The sequence below is a fragment of the Ptychodera flava genome, chromosome 5, assembly GCF_041260155.1.
Source record: "Ptychodera flava strain L36383 chromosome 5, AS_Pfla_20210202, whole genome shotgun sequence".
Taxonomy (NCBI): Eukaryota; Metazoa; Hemichordata; class Enteropneusta; family Ptychoderidae; genus Ptychodera; species Ptychodera flava.
This window is the reverse complement of record NC_091932.1, coordinates 13,948,889-13,971,046: the sequence shown is the minus strand read 5'-3', so window position 1 is coordinate 13,971,046 and position 22,158 is coordinate 13,948,889. Positions and strand designations below refer to the sequence as shown.

Genomic DNA, 22,158 nt, shown 5'->3' with positions numbered 1-22,158 from the left:
GCATGTAAAGTCAAGTTTATGGTCTGGTACACTCCAAATGTGCTGTTCGGGATATCTGGAATTGTTAAGACGGAAGGCTTTGTCGTACCCTAACCATGCCTTTGGCTTATAGATCTCAGCCTTGGATTGTATGAATTTGTAGTAACTGCATATTAGGTGGACTGCTTCGTGGGGGAAGAAGTATGGACGGTAGGCTAGGAATGTCGCAAAGCACTGTGACCATGTCTCACAACTGTAGATATTCTTCCATTTTATATGAGTTGTGAAGTTGACCACACCAGGAGTGTCCGGGTCGAAGGAGACTAAGCAGAGGATGGGAGGAGGGTGTCTGGGTGTAAATCAGCTAGTTCGATAAACTTACCAGGGTTAGCGAGTGCTGATAGCATTGACTTGTCGACGTACGGAAGGTTCAAGTGTAATGGGGGAATTGGTGTGACTTTTGAACTGGCAATGGTTGTACATTGGCGGTGACGACTTTGAGCTCTCTTGGAACGTTGTTGACCATGGGGGCCGCCATGTTTGTGCTGGCGCCGCGAACGCCTGGTGGCTTACCCCGGCAAAATGTCAACTGTGGTGTACCATGGTCAACAAGGTATTTGATGGTTTTTGATGTTTGACCATGAACTACCATGGTTGGCCATGATATGAGACCACAGAAGCATTCCGATATTATGGTCTACCACAGTTAACCACGGTCAATCATGGCTGACCTGTTTATGGATATCGGCTACCATGGTTGACCATGGTATTTGATGACTGATTGTATTTATGACCGTGGTTACCGATGGTCAAGTATGGTTGACCATGATATTTGATGACTCATGGTAGTTTAATTTTGATGCCAAATTTTCTTGATGATCATATTGATAATAGGCTGTATGTATATACACTCCTATATTTACATAGTTGAGTCTCTTGACATCATTCACAGTTGTTAAAGAGAATTAATGTCGTTGCCCGGGAAGGTTAGACCAATGTGCTGTATTCTTGTTCATGTCAGAAGACTGTGGACAAATATCGAGCTGAATTTCTTGGAATTAATGACATGGAGGGCATGAAAGCACTGCTGCAATGGCAGGAAGTTAAGACTATCTCAGTCTCACTCAATGTTTGCCTCGAAACATGATATCAACATAGACAAGGTCATAGGTCCATTGTCATTGGACCTTTGACCCTTTACCATGATGTCACATGTCATAAAGCAATGCATTTGATTGGCTCATTTGAAGCAGCCATCTTCAAAATTCACTTCAAACGGATTGTCTGTTCAGTGAACAACTGGAAAAGTAGCTGTGTCTTTAACATCGATTTTGGGAGAATTTTTGGATATTTTTGCTCATCGAACATTCAGGGAAACACTCAGAAGATGTTGGAGGATGATCTTTGATGGAATCTGAAGGGCTTGGCTGTCATTGCAGTGGACACTATAATGGAGGCTAAGTTTGCTGATCCTTAAGCGAGTCTGTCAAGTTATAATGACACCAGTCAGGGATCACTGGTGTTTTGCAGAGTTTTGGTGAGGTTTATACCAAGATTTTTTCCGTTCTGACAATTTTCAACCCAAGGTTTTGATTCAAAAACCATCAAATACCATTGGTCGGTGATCATGGTTGACCAAGGTTAATAACATGGTCAACCACGTTTGATGCCCATGGTTGTTAACCATGGTTAACTACCTTGGCTTACCATGGTTGACCATGGTTGGTGACTATGGACAACCATGGTAATTTGTGCCATTTAACAAACATGGCGACCATGAACTACCAAGGTTGACCATGGTCATATGACCATGAACTAACATGGTAGTCCATGTTAGACCACTGACACTTTCGCCGGGGTACTTCCTGTCGATGAAACATGGCAGAAGTTGAATCGGCTGTAGCCTGGTAGTGTGCAGCAATGACGTCGTAATTAATCCGGCGGCGAGGAGTCATCATTGGTTGGATATGCTGCCGAAAGTGATTGGTTACGTCAAGCTGGTCAGATGTGCCGATTAGTGCTGGTGATAATACTTTGAGCTGAAGCGGTGTTACCAGATCCGACGCAGATGACGTCCTGGTCAGTTGACCCCTTTGCAGCCTGTAGTGACACTACCGCGGCGGCGATTTCAGACTGGATGAGTTGACTGATGTTTTCGGGAAGGGTTGCACCATCGTTCTTATTCGGAGTTGATCGACGTTGAGACTGTCGTAAAGACTGATTCTTCTTAGCCTTCGGGGTTGTATCAAAGCGGGTGCACGCCTAGCGCATGAGGACGGACGGCGAACGGGTTTAGTTTTGCCCATGCTTCCTTTGAAGGTGAGGAATGCAGCAAAACAAAGACACTGGTAGTGCGGGACTTGGAGCGAGCTCACAAAGCAAAGCTCAGTGCGGCAGCTAGCAAGTGAATGCTCAATTTTTGAATGAACAGCAACAGGAAAACTCGGTAAAGGTCACGGTTGAATACATTCGCATGTATTAAATGCAAGGGATTAGCGACTATGAATGTTCACTGTAAAAATGCAAAGCGCAAACAGAAACACGGGAAAAAGATGCTGGTGAAGCTACAGAAACATGGCAAGTGTACAGCGTCTCTTCCTTCATTAACACTGGTTACATAGCTAGGAAAAATGTAATCGTAATAATAAACGAGGACTCCAAGTTTACTCAGGTGAGCTTAAATTTGCTGATTAAATAAACATTACTACAACGTCCTATTCTCCAAAATTAGTTCCACTCATGTTATTGTTAACCTTGACTTATACATGTAAAAGTATGGAAAATACGACGTCGAAACAGACTACATCTTTTGAAGGATAAATCAGAAAATCAGACCTAGATATGTTACTAACAAGAAACAGTCCAGAAACAATCCCTTCAAACTAAAACCAACCCTACAAGTAATGGCATGAACATTGATAAATTATAGAACCTTAGCGTAACAAAGTTAAAAATCACCATTCTACATAAGAACACATGCCACTAGCAATGAGTGAAGCAAACAAAACATTATCCAAAAACAAATTAATAACGATTAAGCTATTTAAATAGTGGCAATAAATAGTGTCTTCAATACGAATTATTACATGAATGAGTTTGAAGGACGGCCTCAAAGTCAAATAAAATGAACAGCAGGCGTTACCAAGAATGCTACAACACCAAAGAATGTACATTTACGAAAGAAGTACATTTATAATGATATGAACAAATGTTGTGAATTGAGCCGCACATAAAAAGCATTGATAAAACAATGGTATCTCTAACGACAGTCTCTCCAGTTGCAGGACTACAATCCTGCTCCTGAGCTTTCTGACTTGGCTGAAACGACCGGGTTTTTGTGTTTTAGCTCCATGCTTATATCGAAAGGTCTGCAAATGCATGGTGTGCTTCATTGCTTAAATATATCATATATCAAAACTATAAAATACAGCAAAGTCACTTCAAGTTAAACCTTCCAGTAAATAAATATTTAAGCACTTAATAAGCTGACTTGAATCGTACACATAAGCTTACATGTATTTTACAGATTCAATTACCAACATACGCAACTGACTTTCAGCATGAACTCGCAATAAGTCACCTAATTGCATGTACTCGACTAGTAAATCAGTGACTTAGCTGCAAACTAATAGCTAGGCGGTCGGTGATTTTTGTTTTTGCGGCCTCGCTCAGACGTAGAGCTACAAAGCCGAAGGCCCTGTAGACTGGAAAATACGCGCAACATCAGTGTTGCGCACTCAAGGTACCAGATATAACCGTTCTACTGTGTATTATGGCGTTGAATGCCTGCCAAAATTAAGCTATACCATGTGTAATTACGACAGGCCTTTCGTAATTATGACATAACATAATGAGATGCAAAGTGCGATCATTTTGACATGAAGACTTGGCATTCTTACATGAAGAATGCGAGAATTTGACTATAAGAAGAATCAATGCGAAATTCTGTTTGATCATACGCAACATGTGGACATGCCATTATGCCATGCAGAATGCGGACATTAGGTTAAGCGGTGCAGGATAGTCGTCAAAGCTTTGAATTAGGCTACCTTTTCCAGCAAACTAGGGAGTGCCTTATATCCACAATGCACCGGTGTATTTGCAAATACGGCCTCGAATGAGAGTAATCCGGGACTTAGCTGCAGTACTGTAGCTCGAGGTTTTGCCTGGGTATTTGGGTCGGACGACAAAATCAGAGCTAAAGGTCCAACCGTACAGAATGTGCACATGGTGGCCGAACGGGATTCCGTTCGGGCGTCTGAGAAGGTTATTCGGCGAATCTGACATTCCTTCCCTTGCCGGTTTACTTTCAAATACCATTTGGCACCTAACCATTCAGGGATGATTTGCTATTTATCTAAATTACTACTGTTTAATGAGTTTTTGAGTCACCACAAGCGACGCCATGTTTGACGGGATGACATTACACTTTCACACATTCACGTTCTACGTGTAGTAAAACGATTTCAACAAAATGCACTAGTATCTTTGCTGGCGCAATTTAAAGTTACAGAGTAAGGTGTGGAATTGTGTCTTTCCCCTAAAACCTTTTCTGAACCACGTGTGTTCCCGTGTATGGGAGTTAAAGTTGCTAACAACGATAAACACGACAAAACCCAATAATTGTGGCTTTCTAAATTTATAAATTATCTGAATTTAAGAAAGTTGGGCTTGAAATAAAAAAGTTTTTCCAAGGATATAACGGATAGTTACAATAATTATCGCTTTCTAAATATTGTCCTAAATTTATAGATTAGCTGAAGTTCAGACAGTCGGGCTGAGGGTGAAAAAGGTTTCCAACGATATATCGGGTATTTACAATAATTATCACTTTTTAAATGGCGTTCTAAATTTATAAATTAGCTGAAGTTTAGATAATTACGATCATTATCGCTTTTATCAATTTTTATAGAAGAGAACGCTGTTTAAGGTAAAGGGCGACGAATTCGGACGCGCACACGCTTTAGAACATTTCTGCGCAGATTTAACTCCAGCCTGCCGCAAATGGGTTATTTTGTAGCGCATGTATTTAACATCACCTGGCATTGTTAAAACTGCGCTTTTACCTAATTTTTTGACCCAGTCTCTTAGAAATACATGTGACGTTTAACCTTGTCATATTTTAACCCCCTAGGAAGCTTGTTTATATTCAATATTAGCGCAAAATTAACATTTCTCTCCCATTTACATGGCGCATATTACCCATTCACCTGGAGATATTGTAAAAAGTAGCGTGGTGACACCCTTTTATTAAAAGTGTAAACTAAATGGTATTATGTCAGGATTTTATTCGCCAAGTTTGGTCAAAATGACACCATTCAAAGCGACAGGAAGAAAGTTCGAAAATTATGTAGTGATATAATTTCGATATCGTCATTTTGTAATCGATACTTATGTTAAAATTTCTTTACAAACATCATGAAAACTATACATTCGATAGATATGGATCTTAATTATTGGTATTTATTAAAATTATCTCATTTACTATGCGTTTTATAATTGCTTTCTTTAGTTTAAGTGAATTATATCATTTTTATTTATTTCTAACGACGCCATTTTAACGTCCGTTTCCATGGAAACGAGCGTGGTAACCCCGTTTTTTTTTTCATTTTTGCACTTGCACAACTTCCAAGAATATTTGTGCAAAGTTTCAAGAAAATGACACCACAACCTAATTCGTAATTCGTAATTCGTAGTACTTCACCTTAAAGAGGTAATTACATTCGGTCAAACAGGACCATTGTATCACACACGGATCACTAGCTCTGGTATAATTAGCCAACTGAGGAGAGAAACAACAAACAATCCTCACTTCTGTACGCGTACGTCTTCATAATAACAACAAAATACAACACATCATCAAGACAAAACTTCAAAGAGAGAGATGCCTCGTTTGCATACAAGTCCAAAGTATTAGCCTATAAAAATGGGCGATTTCGAAGTACCAGAAAATAAATCCACCAAAACAGAAAATTATACATTCTTACTTGCGTTTCTGTCCGGGTCTGATTCTATGCGTGGGTGAACCTATGATCGGTACTGGATTTGTCTTCAAACTTTGGAAAGCTCCTTCATTAAGATTTTCTTCCGGTTCCCATGTATTATGTTTTGCATCATACCCATGCCATTTTATCAAAAATTCACGCTTTCCATTTCGATATCGACATTTTTCGATTTTCTCGATTCCGAAATACTGATTAGTTTCATTGTAAGTCCATTCGTCATTATTCCGTGTATTATCAAGCCAGTTGGAAGGTAAACCACAAGCATCGTTGACGTTGACTGAGTGTATTTGTTCTAGGGTTACACACATTTCAACTTCTTCAGCCATTTCTAATCAGGCCACACTCCCGTCCAGTGTGTCTTCGAGGCATGATATTCGCACCAAACTCTAATAATGTCAAATTGCCTACCTCGGACGTCCATGTCTGCAACCCGCCCTCGTCTCTCTCGGTCATGGTTCACCTCCATCCGTTCAAGTTCATCTTCGAAGCGCGGCTACATGTCAACATGGAGTTGATCGTGCTGCTGGTTCAATGGTTCTTCTGTTGGTTCGTTCATCTCTTGTTTTTGTGTTCGATTGATTCTGCTACCAGATCTCAGTATCATAAAGCTACTTCAGTTTACTCCGGATTCTCACACCAATTTGTCACGGCTGTACTTTCACTATCTCTGGGTTGAGGTACCGTCTGGGATCGTAATGCTTTCAGTAACTGAAGCTGACACCGAAGTTGTCGGTTGTAAGCACAACTTCAATCCGTATTACTAGCCTTCAGTAATTACAGGGTGGGGTGGGCCGGGGAATTGGGGGAGGGTCACTTTTTAGAAAACAGTTCAAGGGGGAGGGTCACTTTTTATAAACCTATCTTGGGGGGAGGGTCACTTTGGACAGAAGCTGATTTTATGGCCAAAACTTTGATTGTCCGTGTGATATTTCCTAAATAGGAAATCACCAACAAAATACGCACACACTTATAGACCGCCATGCATAGTGAATTGACATTTGGTGAGATTCCAAAATCAAATTTCTTACACAACCATGGACTTGTAACCACTCTAGTCTAATCAAGAACAATAATGTGATAATCAAGCATAAATAAATGCACAGATTTATCTAATTTTGTAACAAAAAAATTATTCATAGTTTCATCATAGACCCCAATGCATAGTGAATCGACATTTTGGTGAAATTCCAAAATCAAATTTCTTGCACAACCATGGACTTGTAACCATTTTAGTCTTATCAAGAACAATAATGTGAATAATCAAGCATACATAAATGCACAGATTTATCTAATTTTGTACTGAAAAAAAATTATTCATAGTTTCATCATAGACTCCAATGCATAGTGAATCGACATTTTGGTGAAATTCCAAAATCAAATTTCTTGCACAACCATGGACTTGTAACCATTCTAGTCTTATCAAGAACAATAATGTGAATAATCAAGCATACATAAATGCACAGATTTATCTAATTTTGTACTGAAAAAAAATTATTCATAGTTTCATCATAGACTCCAATGCATAGTGAATCGACATTTTGGTGAAATTCCAAAATCAAATTTCTTGCACAACCATGGACTTGTAACCATTCTAGTCTTATCAAGAACAATAATGTGAATAATCAAGCATACATAAATGCACAGATTTATCTAATTTTGTACTGAAAAAAAATTATTCATAGTTTCATCATAGACCCCAATGCATAGTGAATTGACATTTTGGTCAAATTCCAAAATCAAATTTCTTGCACAACCATGGACTTGTAACCACTCTAGTCTAATCAAGAAAATTAATATCAATAATCAAGAGTACACAAATGCAAAGATTTACCTATTCTTTTATTGGAAAAAACTTCATAATTTCATCATAAACACCATGGATAGTGAACCAACTTTTTAGATGAAATTCAGAAATCAATTTCTTGTACACAAATGTTCATTTTACTTCCCTATTCAAGCAAAGTACATTTAAATACATTATCAAACATATATAAAATACAGATATAGCATGTTTTGTGGAGGTAAATTGTCAATAATTTGCCTGATAGACTCCATGTATTATGATTTGATATTTTTGGATGAAGCACTAAATCAGCTACATCTTGCCTTCTTATAGTTGCACAAAATATGCTGACCCTCCCTAAAATGTATGAAATACCATATCTCTTCAAAAATTCTTGCGTGATAAATTGCGACTGTCCCTCCAAAAAACACCAGCCCTCCCCTCTGTAATTTGTCCCTAACATAACAATTGAACCAATTGTTATGTAAATTAGCTGATACTGTTTTAGTTATTCCCGGGAGAATACCGCAGTGGTTGGGGGGGGGGGAGGGTCAAGTTTTAGAATGTCGGACAAGGGGGAGGGTCACATTTTAGACGGGAGGATTGGGGGAGGGTCACATTTTACGGTACAGGTGTTCCCGAAATTCCCCGGCCCACCCCCCTGTAATTACTGAAGGCTCCCTTACTAAACAGCACAGCTCCGCTCTCAGCTACGTTCTCTAAGCCCAGCTTCGTTCTCAGCCCCGTTGTCCGTTCATATCTACTTCTAGAAAGTGTACAACTTAAATAGTTTCCAAATCTACATATTATAATGAATGACTTAATCTACAAATTTAATTAAATACAGATCATGTCGGAAAATATTAAAGGACAGGAAATATTGTCAAAACAGGATGAAGTGTTCTTTCAACCCGAAGTTTGAGTCAACGTCAACCTCCGGTCATTTCTCATGAGTTTAGCATCTGTTAAAACAGTACACCACTCAACACAAGACAATGACGGTTACTTTAAGGTTGTGAACGTAAACAGTCTTAGTGAGTAATAGGAAACTACAATCGTCAAGTGAATAAGCATATAAACTCAGTGTAGTCTTGGAGATCACTGTGAGGTTACTATAGGTCAAGTTAATTACTACAAGTTTAAAAGTATGAAATCCTGGAAAGGGAAAAGGAAGCGAAAAGGAAGGCGTTACAATTCGAATGGGTGCGCTGCGCTGCAGTCTACAAATCTTCGCTAGCCAAGGTCTCTTGTCCGGATAGCTTGATACTCTCCGAAATCAGACCTTGGCCGAACGAGTCGTTAGATCGTTTGATTAAAAACGTTAACGCCACCACGCGGTTTTATGTGACCGGTGAATAGCCTATCATGTAATCGCTCAGAACATGTACTTCAGCTCTTATGGACACACGAGGTTCATGAGTGACCTCGGAGAACACATCATAAGCGTCTTATCTGTTAAATGTAAGAGTTGACTGACAGTCAAAAGAAAGTAGTAAGCTGAATTTCAAATGGCAACGACGTCTTTGTAACAAGTACGACTGGAAGTGCCAGATCTTTGTACTAACAAACACTTCGCGTTACCGTACCAATCCAAACATGGAAACAATGCAGTCTCATAGTGCATAGTGCTATCCCTACTTGCTAACATTATGCAGGAACAAGTTGCCCAAATACATCGCGTTTCCTTGTCAGCAACGTACATCGGAAAGAGTCTCGAAGACGATGAGCTCATCGACCTCTTGCACCAAAAGTTACTTACTGACTGCTCTGCGCCAAACGCGGCTTTGTATATGCATGTGAAACTCCCAAATTGCTATTATATACCTCGCCAAAACCATGATAAGCATCACGGTAAGCAATTTTCCAGTCACCTCACACTGAACGTTGGGCGCAGCTTATCCATGCGGGTGACTGGAATGTTGTTCACCCTATATTTTGGTGACGAGTCTTTCGAACTAGGTCGAAAATCACACGATATGAACAGATGAGGCCGAGCAAAAAATTGTGCTGTTCTGACAACCCGACCTACCCTATTTTTTACCTGCCGACCCTTAACTTTTTAGAGCTACGTAAACACGGAATAAAAAAAAAGAAACTATAAAACCCTTAAAAATACGCGTTTGTTACTTAGCATTTGATTTTTGCTTGAACAAGGATTTCTTTTATGTTTGTTTTCCTTTTATATGTATGATACATTTTTCTGGAAATGCTGTGGCCAGTGTTTGACCGCCCTGAACCCCTGAAAAATGTATATTTAAAACTAAAAGTATTTTGGAAACAATCCTGCCGACCTACCTACCCTAATTTTGAAAACCATGTTATCCGGAACAGCACGATTTTTTTTTGGCCTGAAGTATCAGGTATGAATTTTTCAGCAAATAAGTAACTGTGCTTGGACCTATTTTCGCAGTTGCACATTCGGCATTTTGCCGGCGCCCACTTAGTGCCGTCTGTGTTTGTAACATCTGTGACTCGCGAATTTCGAAGTTGCAACCCACTTCACTCAAACGATGTAGTAGATGCATCCCGCACGGGGTAGTAAGTAACGGACCCGTGCAAGCGGACGATGCAATCTGCAGGGCCTTGTAGCAAAAACCAAAAATCACCGACCACCTCATCGTAGAGCGACAAGTTTGCAGCTAATGAGTGACTGAATCACTCTGCTGTCAGGTAACTCATAATACACAGATTTTAAACACAGACTATTTACCCTCGGTTTGACGCTGGTCAGGTACTCACACATTGGTTATAACATCCATACAGCATGTTGTTTATTTGTCTTGAACAGTAACTGCAACAGTACTCACTGTTCAGAGTTCTCCAGCATACATAAATCAATGGCAACATATTCTGCAAAATGGCTTCTAAATTCACGAAAACAGCTTCTCAAGTACAGCGACAAATCTGGATCACAGGGGCACATGAATGGCAATTAAAATATGAGAATAAATAAAGAAAACTGCTATTATAAACCTTGTTTTGTTGACGAGCCTTTTTTCCTTGTTCTCTTCTTTCTTGTCCTGTGTTTCCTTGCTTTGTGCATTGAAACCTGAGAGTTCAGTGTCAGCACAATGTATGCAGTATGTATTGCGCTCTCTCTTGGGGGCCATTTGACACGCATATTCAAACTTTACAGTTAACGTTTCTAGGATGGTACAATATCGGTGTATGAGATATTCGATTATTGTCAAGTACACATGCCGCACATCTCGGTCTATCAACCTGCGTGTCTGTCTGGGACTGTCTAGTTCTATGTTATTTTCATCTTTCGGTGTGTCCGTCAATATATGGGGCTATCTGTTTGTGTCTATAGTATTTCTCTGTCTGTCTCCATTTTTCGCCCTCGACTTATCTGTCTGCCTGTTTTTCCGATACCATCTTTCTATGTCTTTCTATCCCTCTCTCTACTGTCACTCTATCTCTCTGACTGCCTTTCAGAAGTCTGGCTGTATAAATTTGAATGAACAAGTGTCTAATATGTATGACCGACTCTCTCTCTCTCTCTCTCTCTCTCTCTCTCTCTCTCTCTCTCGCTCTCATGTACTAGGAACGCAAAAGGCAAGAATACAAACTGTCTCATCGAATGCTAGAGCAAGAGATTACTAACTCCAACAACAATGACAAACATGAGTCGGATCAAATGAAGTCTAACCACAAGAAAGTACACGGGAAAGGAAAAGGAAAAGACGATAACGAGGCAAATGGGAAGAGCAACAGAACAATGACTCCTGAAGAAATATCTGCTCTTTACTTCAACTCCATGACAAATATAACGTATCAATGTATGGAAGGTCGACGGATGGGCAATCCTTTACCATTTGACGGTGGTTGGAATATCTGTCTTGATGTCGGGGTCAAACCCAATGCATGCATCGTGTATTCTTTCGGGTAAGTCATTCGTATATTTTACAAATATGAATGGCTTCCAAAGTTTTAAACATAAAGTAACAATGATAGACTGTGTAATATTGCAGTGGAAACAATATTTCATAAATTCACTCGTAACGCTCTGAAGAGTCGAAGTTATTTTATCGTGTTGATACAATAAGTGTCAAGTGAAACCATGGCATACGTTATCATCACGAAGCCCCATTGTTGAAAAATCAACGTATGAAATCTCTTGCATGTATTAATGTAGTCCGAATCAATGCTGGGACTTACACTTTACTGGCTTATTTATACTTTTAACTTTAAGCATTGCCGGCGACTGGTCTTTTGATGATGACATGGCTGAGTATGGATGTGATGTGTACAGCTTTGACCCTTTGTAAGTATGTATTTACTGTAAATAGGCAATATAAGTTTTGTAACAAGTCAACACAAAGGATTACGCTTGCATCATTTTTATTTTGCATACAATCAAACATTATGCCTTCGAACATACGTTGACAACGTGAGCACGTACGTCATGCTTAAGTACATACATACACACAGATTCGTACGTATGTACTTGCCTACATACCTACCTCCCACCTTCCTTCCTACCTACCTAAATAATCCATCCATCCATCCACCCACCCATCCATACGCACGCATACATACATACATACATACATACATACATACATACATACATACATACATACATACATACATACATACATACATACATACATACATACATACATACATACATACATACATACATACATAGTTGGCTCGGTTGATGTTTGAAGTGAATGAAGTGTTTATTGTCTTATCGAATTGTGAAAATCGATAATGAAAGGTTAAAGCCACAGAGCTGCAAATGAGTATATAAGGTCTCAAAATATCCTCAGTTTTCCAAGTGTATAATAGTGTCGAAAGCGGCATGTAAATTCAAACGTTTTAACAACATCATTTTAGATTTCCCGCCATTATCAAAAACTAATCATGTAACAGAGAAAATAAAGATTGTACAACAACATGAGGAGCAATTCCAGTGTATCAGTAGTTCAGCCGAAAATTAAGACGAATAAGAGTTATGGCGATAGAGCTTTCTCAGTGTGTGCTCCTAAGCTGTGGAATAAGCTACCAGAGGCCATTCGATGAACCAATATTTTTAATAATTTTAAATCGCAGGTCAAAACTTACCTTTTTAAAACAACTTTTTAGACCTTTTATTGACAAAATGTTTTTTAAAATTTTAAATTGTTTTACCTTTGTGTATATTTTTAGACTAGTGAACCAATGCATTGTATGTATTTTATTGTGTTGTGTAACTATTTATTCAGATTTTAACTGTACAGCGTATAGCGATGGTGTATTTCTATGTTTTACGCTTTAAAAGAATAAATGATTATTATTATTATTATTAAAATGTTGGCCAACGTGTGTTGTGCATTCAAGTTCATGACATCATGCTTCTTTCTCGTATGATCACTATATGTATGTGCAGGAAATACTGCATTTTTTGTAATTCTCTATGGAACGCCATTTTATGAGTGCAGCGCGCGTTTACTATTTATACTGTTTAAACGTGTAGGCATAATCCGGCTTAGTGAGCAGTGATACGTATATACACTGTCTTCAGTTAGCACATTTACATGAACCAACTTTTGTTTAAAAATATAATCATGAAAATAATGCCTAAGATTCGCAGTTATTGTGGCCCTGTAGGTATATCAGCTTTTTCTATTTTGAAAAATCCGTAAATTTGTTGGTAACTGGTAACCTTGCTTGGTGAACCCTCCTTTATTCTTGGTTATGAAAGAGCAAGGTTCAATATTCTTTGAGGAAACTGTGAGCAAAAAGTCTGAACCTTTCTGCTAGTAGAGTCATACTGCCTTGACTTAGCGCAATCAAATCGGACTGTGCAATATATAGTGACTTCGTAAGCAAAACGATCTCTGTCGAAGAATTATCTTATTCTTATGTTCGCCAGTAATGGACTTCAAAAGCATAAGCGTTCAGCACGCATCTGGTTTTATGACATTGGACTTCTCGACAAGGATGATGATCACGTGGCCCCAAAGTTTCGTAGAGAAGGGAACAAGACGGTAAAATGTAGAACATTGTCATCGATCAAGAAGATGTTACATCATGAAGAGGTGAGAAATTCTGCAACGATTTTTTGTTAAAAGAACTGTCGTCGCTGAGCAAATTTGTGAAGTCATGGGTTCCCTATTACCTATTCGTGCAGCTCCAGTTCAATGAAGGACGCCCTCATGCCTACACGCTATGAAACTCGCAAAAGGTCAATCAAAGCAACGTATACGTCCCTAAACTGAACTTCAGACAGCCTCAGAAACAATGCTTTTAACAATCAGAGTTATTAACGGGGTTAGAAAATTAAGTAATTCTACTACCACATTGGAAAATGCAATAATTTAAGAACAATTTCCCCGTTATATACTTACAGAAAAACATTGACGTTTTAAAAATGGATATCGAGAGTGACGAACTGAAGGTTTTACCCCAATTACTGAAGAATGGTGTACTCGGCAATATCAAACAACTGGATTTAGAAGTCCATCCCCCCGGGAAGGCATACTTACGGATTAATGAAATGTTCAAGACACTTAAGCAAGAGTTTGGGTTTAAATTGTGGTTTGTAAATGAAAATAAATACTCACCGTTGCAAGACTATGGACCGAGCGCTGGTATCCACCACCAGCTACTTGAACTTGCACTGGTCAACACAAAGTTTCTGAACAAAAAATAGCAACATTATCAAGATTAGTATTTCGTTTATATAAGATAGTGTCGCATGGAAATTATGGAAGAAACGTCATAACAATCCTAGTACAAAAACAAATCTTGTTTTATATATGGTCGTGAGAAGGCTTTGTGCATGCAATTGCAATACTTTTTAAGCTTGATTTTATGAAAAGAAATCGTAAATAAATCAACCGAAGCCAATTTTTGGTTGATCTCTATAAACAAATCATAGACATTTCTCCTTCACTACAAAGTTCAGATCAAATGCATCGTTGAAACACCTGCACTCTAAAATACATTACCGTGTTAATGTTCCCTTCATTTTCAATTAAACAACATGAAATTATAGTTCTGTCAATACAAGTGAATTTTGTGGCTTCATACCCTAAGACTACCACTCATAAAGTATCCGAAACACGATTGGAACTAATTTGGGATAATTGGATAGGCGCAATTTCTCAAGAATTTTAGAAATTTGTCTAATATTACCCCATATTTGCTTATCATCTTTAAAATTTTATTCAAAATTTATGATGCTGTTGAAATGTTATGGGTAAGAATCAGCGCATGATAGTATCTAATGCAATATTGTTCAAAACATAGGAACAATATTTATATTTGAATGAAAATGTGCGAGCTAGTCTATGGTTTCTTCATTACTGAAATACTAGTACTAATCTCAGTTTGTCACTTTGCCTCGACCAAAGTGAAGTCTTTTGATTGCTTTACAGTTAAGTCAGTCAGGGTCATTTAAAATGTGCCCTGACTCAATTTAATGTTTATGAAGCCTTAAATTCACGAAAAAGTCAGGGGCATTTCAAAAGTGCCCTGACTCAAAAGTCGTCAATTAGAGAAATTTTAAGCATTTTGCCTCGTTTCTTCGGTACATTTACACAAAAATCAACATGTTTTCATAAAAATGAATCCGATGAAAGAGGTATGCAATAATCATTGTGTTTTCGTTGTTTTTTTAGATGAGAACAATATTTCAAATTTTACACTATTCTATCATTTTGTAAAATTTCGGCTGTAAAAATTTCGATTTCGTTACATTTTCCTAATAATTACTCTCATCCAATTTTCCCAAAATAGTTCCAATCGTGTTCCGATTATCCAGCGTTGTGGGCCAGACGTTTTCGACGTCTACAAATTCAATTGCATCGCCAAAACTATAAAATAATAGCAACAATAAACCCTCTCCCAGCTAATAATTTACTCAAACAATCCTTGCAGGACATAATGTACTCGGCTTTGCTTCATACATAATGTCGTGCAAAGTTGGCTTTCGTCCATTATGGGCCGGGACGGGGTACATCATTGCACACAATCAGTTTTGCATTAAATACAATATTTGGAAGAGAGTTGGGTCTGTACAAAAGCGAAGACAAGTACAAGTATCACATGTTTCGTCATTTGTTTGTGACTTTCATTCCCTAAAAGTGAGGCAATGAGTTGTCTCAGGAGGTCGTCCAAATAACTGATTTGATCCCTTTTTAAAATATTCTTTGAAGATTTTATCTCTTTTGTCGCAGGAATTGTTAGAAGGTTGGTTATTACATTGCGGTTATTAGTCGGAACGTGTTTGGTAACAAATCAGCTAATCTGATTTTCAGTGGTGAACGGCGTATCCAGCACATGCTAAACCTGAGCTAAATACAGATATGAATAAGAGCTCTTGTGCAAAACAGCCTACAGGCTGATTTAATAAATTTAACAATAATATTAACTTTTTGTATGTCTCAGACTATTTTGTTGCTTGTAGCAGTAGCAATGTTGACCAGCATCATTCAGTTGTAATTCATATTGTTAAGCTTCAAGATGTGCAATTCAATGGATTTGCTTCTGTCCTAAATATTCCGAAGAAAGAATTCATTTTAGCTACCCTCTAAGAAACTGGCGATGTGTTTACGAAGTGGTACGGTAATAAATACACGCATAGCCACTTTAGTGTTGATCAAGGCTACTTGATACAGACAGAATTTCTGCTTGTACAAAGGCAAAACTAGCTCTGTCTGGTTATAAATGAGAGTTTACGATTGGCACCCTGTGTTCAACATTGAGATACAATGTAACATTACCATGCACTGGTTCATGTACATGTCTTGTTTATTTCAATTTACCGAGACACTCTGTCTGCATCAGTTCGTGTTCTCTCCTAATTTAGATATGTATTGTGGAGCACTGCGTATGCGCATATTCATATTTGCATACGAAAATGGATTTTTCTCAGGCCACGCGTCCCACACCGGGTGCTTTAGGCTCTTGTATAAAGGCGATGGCGAGTCATTTTCGGGTAAAGCTTGGAAGCAGAAATAGCTTGGACTTTCAGTCAACGTCATGGCTACCAGCGAGGGTGCAAAGTTCGAAATTCCGGTAGATTTTACGCAATACTTTCAGCGGTCCTCTCACGGTTTCCGCCATACTGTTTCTGTCAGAATATACATGATTTCATTCAGCTATATTCAAATCCATCGTGCAGTGTCTTTTTGGCCGATTTTTTGCATCCAACGTGAACAACACTCTCGATGAACAATTGGTGGACACAAAGGCCAGCATTTTATGGCCGTTGCGCCATGGGGACATCGGGGGACACTCGACAATTTCTTACATGCATGACGGCCTACTTCTATTTTGGGAAATTCCGACGTTTTAGCTTTGTATACGTACCAAGAATATAACGATCTTATGCATGGCGACTTTTAGAACAGCCCGCGAAGGAATTCTTATAGTGAAAAAAAACAGCCTTTAATTTTCCACAGTTTCATCACAGTGTTCAGCTGCGTCAAGTGGTAGCCCTGCGTACGATGGTGTGTGTTCCCGGCGTTATACGGCCTCCCATCCGTGTAACGCCAGGAACACACAGCGTCGTACGCAGGGCCGGCTACGTCAAGTGGCAGTATACGAATTAAATCAACAGTCAGTGGGTACGTACCGCACTTTAGATGGGTTCAAACTTAAACTGGGTTCGATGTTCAGTGATAAGAGGGGAATAAAGACGATGCTAACTATAAGTCGTATTATGACATTGTAGTTGCCCAGGCCAAGTCAAGTGTGGTATGATTAATTCTTGTATTGTCTGTGGATTCAAGAGAGAGTTCCAGTGATTCAACTATACAGTGTTGTTTGTGAATGACTAGGGTTTCTCTTTTCCTTTACAAATTACATGCAACTTCCGATGTAGTTCCCCTGAGTACAGCCACTGGGTGAGGTTGTGCAACATCTGTTGTCAATTAGGTCATGAAAATATTAAGGATTTTGATCCCATTTTAAAATAAATGTTGCATGTATCAAATATTGTAGAGTACAATAACAAATGTGTTCTAGAGAGAAAAAGACTTTTGAGGTTAGGGGTTGCCAAGCATTTATAAAAAAAATTTCTTTTTTAGATGATACATGTTTTGGGTCACATGAGGAAGTAACCTGGTCCTGTGATTACTCAATTTGGTGATGCATCTTGAAGGTCTGCAGTTTGGATATTTCTAAAAGAGATACCTTGAATTTAGTCAGTATTGTTATTCCAGTAATTCTGTATTGATTTTCATGACTGAGGATCTGAATTAAAAAACACTACTAAGTCATATTGCAGTATTTTTATTGTATTTCACAACACCATGAACATGTACAACAATATGTATTAACATTTTCAAATAAATACTCTTGCAGTAAATGTTTCTCTTTCTTGTTTTTTTAGCACTTTATAGAGATACTCCCAACCTCTTTATGGCGAGACTCATTTGGCGTCTTTGTTGTGTAGCAAAAGACTGAGGGGAAGGGAAATGATATATAGTTTTAGAAACCGACGTCACTTACTGAAGACATAGGCCCCCGAGGGTCATTACGGAAGCTTAGGTTTTTGACGATGACGGCAATTTAGGAACATCTTGGACGTACCTCTGCAGTCGTCTATGTGAGCATCAACGTACGTTCACTATGGCGATGGCGGAAGACGTTTCTACCTCCATGCATCATCATATTTATAAGCCATACACAGCCCCATGGCAATATATTCGAAATGATCAACAACGACATGGAGGGACAAACAGTTCACGGTACAAAAGGTATATGTTTAATGACAAAGTTTAAGACCAAAAGAAATACAACTGCCATGCATGCTAGCTGCAGTACAGTAACTCGAGGTTTTGCCTTGGTATTTGGGTCGGACGGCAAAACCAGAGCTACAGATCCAACCGTCGTGAAAGTGGGCAGGTGCCGAACGGCAGACGGTTCGGCGCGCCTAGATTTAGAGTAGATTTAGATTTAGATTTATTTAGCACTTAAAAATATAACCATACAATACAAACAAGCAAAATAACAAAGACTAAAGTGCTTGGATAACACATATAAGTTAAAAACTTATTTCCACTGTGGTCCACTGTGGTCCCACGACGCAAATCGGCACGACAACAATAGGAACGTTATTCGGTGAATCTGTCCTTCTTCTCCAACCGGTTTACCTTCTAAAATAATATACTATTTTGCACCTACCCGCTCAAGGATGTCCCGCAATTTATCCAAACTACTGCCGTTTGGCAGGTTTTTGTGTGCCGATCTCGGGAGTCGGGTTACTCACTAAATTGGACGCCATGTTTGAAAGGGATGACGTCACATTCTCGCACATCCACGTTCCTACTACTTACATAATTGTAGCGATGTCAACAAAACGCCAGTGGATATCGGATATTTACTGGGCTACGTAAAAAAGTTACGCCAGATTGACTTCATGTTCGGGAATTAAAAATCTTCGTACGTGTATAAGTAAAACGAAGCTAAACGAATAAAATACAATTAAACAAAATTAAAGTAAAAATAAAGCGAAATAAAAGACTGGACGGATTGGTAGTGCGTCTCTTACATAGTTGCTTTTATGTACATAACAGAAAGGAAATAAATGCAACTTAATGTTTACTAACTATAGCTGCACACGCGATATCGGACCCTGCTGCCTGAAATTATTACAATTTTTATTGATGCTTGCTCGCGTGGCTGCTGTTGCAGTTTGTAGTCTCGGCTATAAATTCGTGTAACTTTTCGTAGTATCCATTGTAACACTGTAGATTTTATTTTCGTCGATTTTGCGGAAAATGCGGACAAGCATTTATTTTGTGCCAAGGAAAGTTACGCGAGATTGACTTCATTTTCGGGAAATAAAACTGCGTGTACGCGTATCAATAAAACGAAGTTAAACAAATGAAATACACTGAGGCAAAATTCAATTAAAAAAGCGAAAATTAATGTCGGCCTTCTGTCTCGGTTGTATCTCTGACCACTGAGTCAGGGTACGAGATTTTGTCGATAGAACGTATAAATGTGAATTTGAAGGAAGGTACAAGGTCCATTCCAGAGTAAACCATGGAAATGTCGAGTCTGAAACGTTTCCATCGGAATATTTAACCGGAGTGGAGATTTAACATTATATTCATCATTTCATGGAATGTTCTGTCAGCTATTTTTGTTGAGGCTGGTGAGCCGATGTTCCATCCATTGAATTGTTTATACTGTATACGCCGTTGGATTAAAAAAAATAGTCCGCAAATCCTAGGAGTTTATTTGTTTGACTGGAACAACCAGTAACTTTTTGATAATAGGGTGTCCGATAAAGATTGTTCATTCCATTATTTTTATACAAGCGCATGGACGTATTATTTCCGTTACGGGATTTGGAAAACTGTAAGTTACGTCTATAATTTTGTCTCCATACCCATCGTGTATTTAATGTCGCGCTGCATTGCTTTACAGTAATAGTTTGAATTTTCAGCGGTCTATTATTTTCTTAGAATGTAATCTTTCGTAATTATAATTGCTATGCCTCTTCCTATACTAAAGGGGTTTATTGTTTTTTCTTGTTTTTGTTTAATCTTCCATTAGCTTTTACGCGTTCCTTGTCGTTTTATACGTTGCTTAGTTTATTTGATTTCTTCGTTTGAGAAACTTTTTTTCGTTTCTTGAAATTTTCTTTTTGTGTTGTTCTTTATGTCGCCGTGTGTGCGGTGATGGACAATGGTTTTGTTCAACCGTAGTTCGCTTAATGGATGATGTGGTGGCCTTCGAAAAAGGCCGTCGGTTTGGGTTTTATTCAGTCAATTCAACTCATTACAGCTTTATTCATCCTAAACATGGGCAATTAAAAAGTGTGGTTAAAACACAATACATCAAAATATTAAATATACAAAATGTAGATAGATACAGAACGGTGACACAGGAAACAGTTTACTAATTGATTGTCAGATGAAGTCAACAGATGAGCGAGAATGAAACAACGCTTTCACTGTAAGTTTCATAAAAATACCGCAATTATACGGTGTCGCTCAAATTTGATCAGAATTGGTACATACCAAAGATCAACAATAAGTGTTATTTCTATCTGTTCAATGCAGGAAAATTATACGTTGATGTTATGACAATTTCTGCACAGTACAACCAGAAAAACAACAAGAAATATTTAAACCAGAATAACAAGAATGATAAAAAAAGTAAATAAGGTCTGAAACTTTAGGTACTGAAGGTCAACTTTAGCAACGTGCATAGCAGAGAATCTTTCAGCAGGTCTGTTCATATGTCACAGTTCATAAGCAATGACAGGAAATGACCAATTAGCTGTTTCAGTTACTGCTACCACTCCCAAACATAATAGGTACCCTGCATACAAATAGGTTAAAGGTCAAAATCCTCTTATTCAGATGTGTGGGCTGATTCAGTTACTGCCACCACTCCTGCACATTTGCAGGATTTACCTTTTTCTTACTTCATTTGCATATTTTTTGACACTGACGTGTTCATTTGAGCAAATTCACATCTCAACCCCTACATCTACCTGTACACCAAATACTGTGACGGTAGCTTTGGCGGCATGGGAGCCTTTGTGTGTGACGGACATACATCCGCACATACATACCCACATACATACATACAGACATACAGACGCCACCGACTCATCATATAAGCTCTTTTTGGTATTTATTTATAAAACCAAATATCAGCTTAAAATTATCTATCAAACCTGAAGGAAAGCAGTTTCCTTAAAAATACAATGGCTGTCGCCTTTTCTTCAAGATAGCATCAGTGTTTATAAATTATTGAACCAAAGTGGGTACACTTAGAGACAATTTCGATTTCTTGATCGCGTACAAAGTTTAATGGAGGGTTGCGTTCTTGCCTCCTAACATCGATAAGAAATATCACACCACAACACCACTTATGAAACAACAGAGGCTTTATTTTTTCTTGCCTTTGAAAGGTAGCTTACCTTGATCTTGGCAACTTCTCTCACTTTTAAAAAAACCTTGTTTGCTTTCCGTTTTCCGCCTGCTTTGGCTGTTTCGTCGATGCTGACGTTTGTATTGTAGCTTTGATAACTTGATAGAGTAATCATTTACAATCACTTTAATAACATTCAAATACGTATTTACACATCATAACATTTCTCTGTAATTTTTTTCATAAAAAAAATCATATTATGTCAATCGTCTTCATTTTACACCTCAATTATTTCGAAGTTTAGCAGGTCAGTAGTTAGAAAAACTGAAAGAACCAGCGCAATATTCACGTACAACGTAAATGTGTGCATTGTTATGCTAATAGTAGGAACGTGGATGTGCGAGAATGTGACGTCTCCCTTTCAAACATGGCGTCCCATTCAGTGAGTAACCCATGATTGGCACACAAAAACCTGGTGAACGGCAGTAGTTTGGATTAATAGCGAGACATCGTTGAGCGGGTAGGTGCAAAATAGTATTAGAAGGTCAACCGGTAGGG

General features: G+C 38.4%; 1 protein-coding gene across 1 annotated transcript in view; it reads left to right on the top strand.

Annotated features, from left to right (window-relative positions):
* The window catches only part of LOC139132500 (probable methyltransferase-like protein 24), a 36,510-nt gene extending 21,878 nt beyond the window's left edge, over positions 1 to 14,632 (top strand). Inside the window, exons 3-6 of the mRNA XM_070698823.1 lie at positions 11,315 to 11,655; positions 11,963 to 12,034; positions 13,631 to 13,796; positions 14,108 to 14,632. Of these exons, the coding sequence (XP_070554924.1) occupies positions 11,315 to 11,655; positions 11,963 to 12,034; positions 13,631 to 13,796; positions 14,108 to 14,410 (882 nt within the window). The 3' untranslated portion in view covers positions 14,411 to 14,632. The remainder of the gene's footprint in view (positions 1 to 11,314; positions 11,656 to 11,962; positions 12,035 to 13,630; positions 13,797 to 14,107) is intronic.
* The last annotated feature ends 7,526 nt before the right edge of the window (positions 14,633 to 22,158 follow it).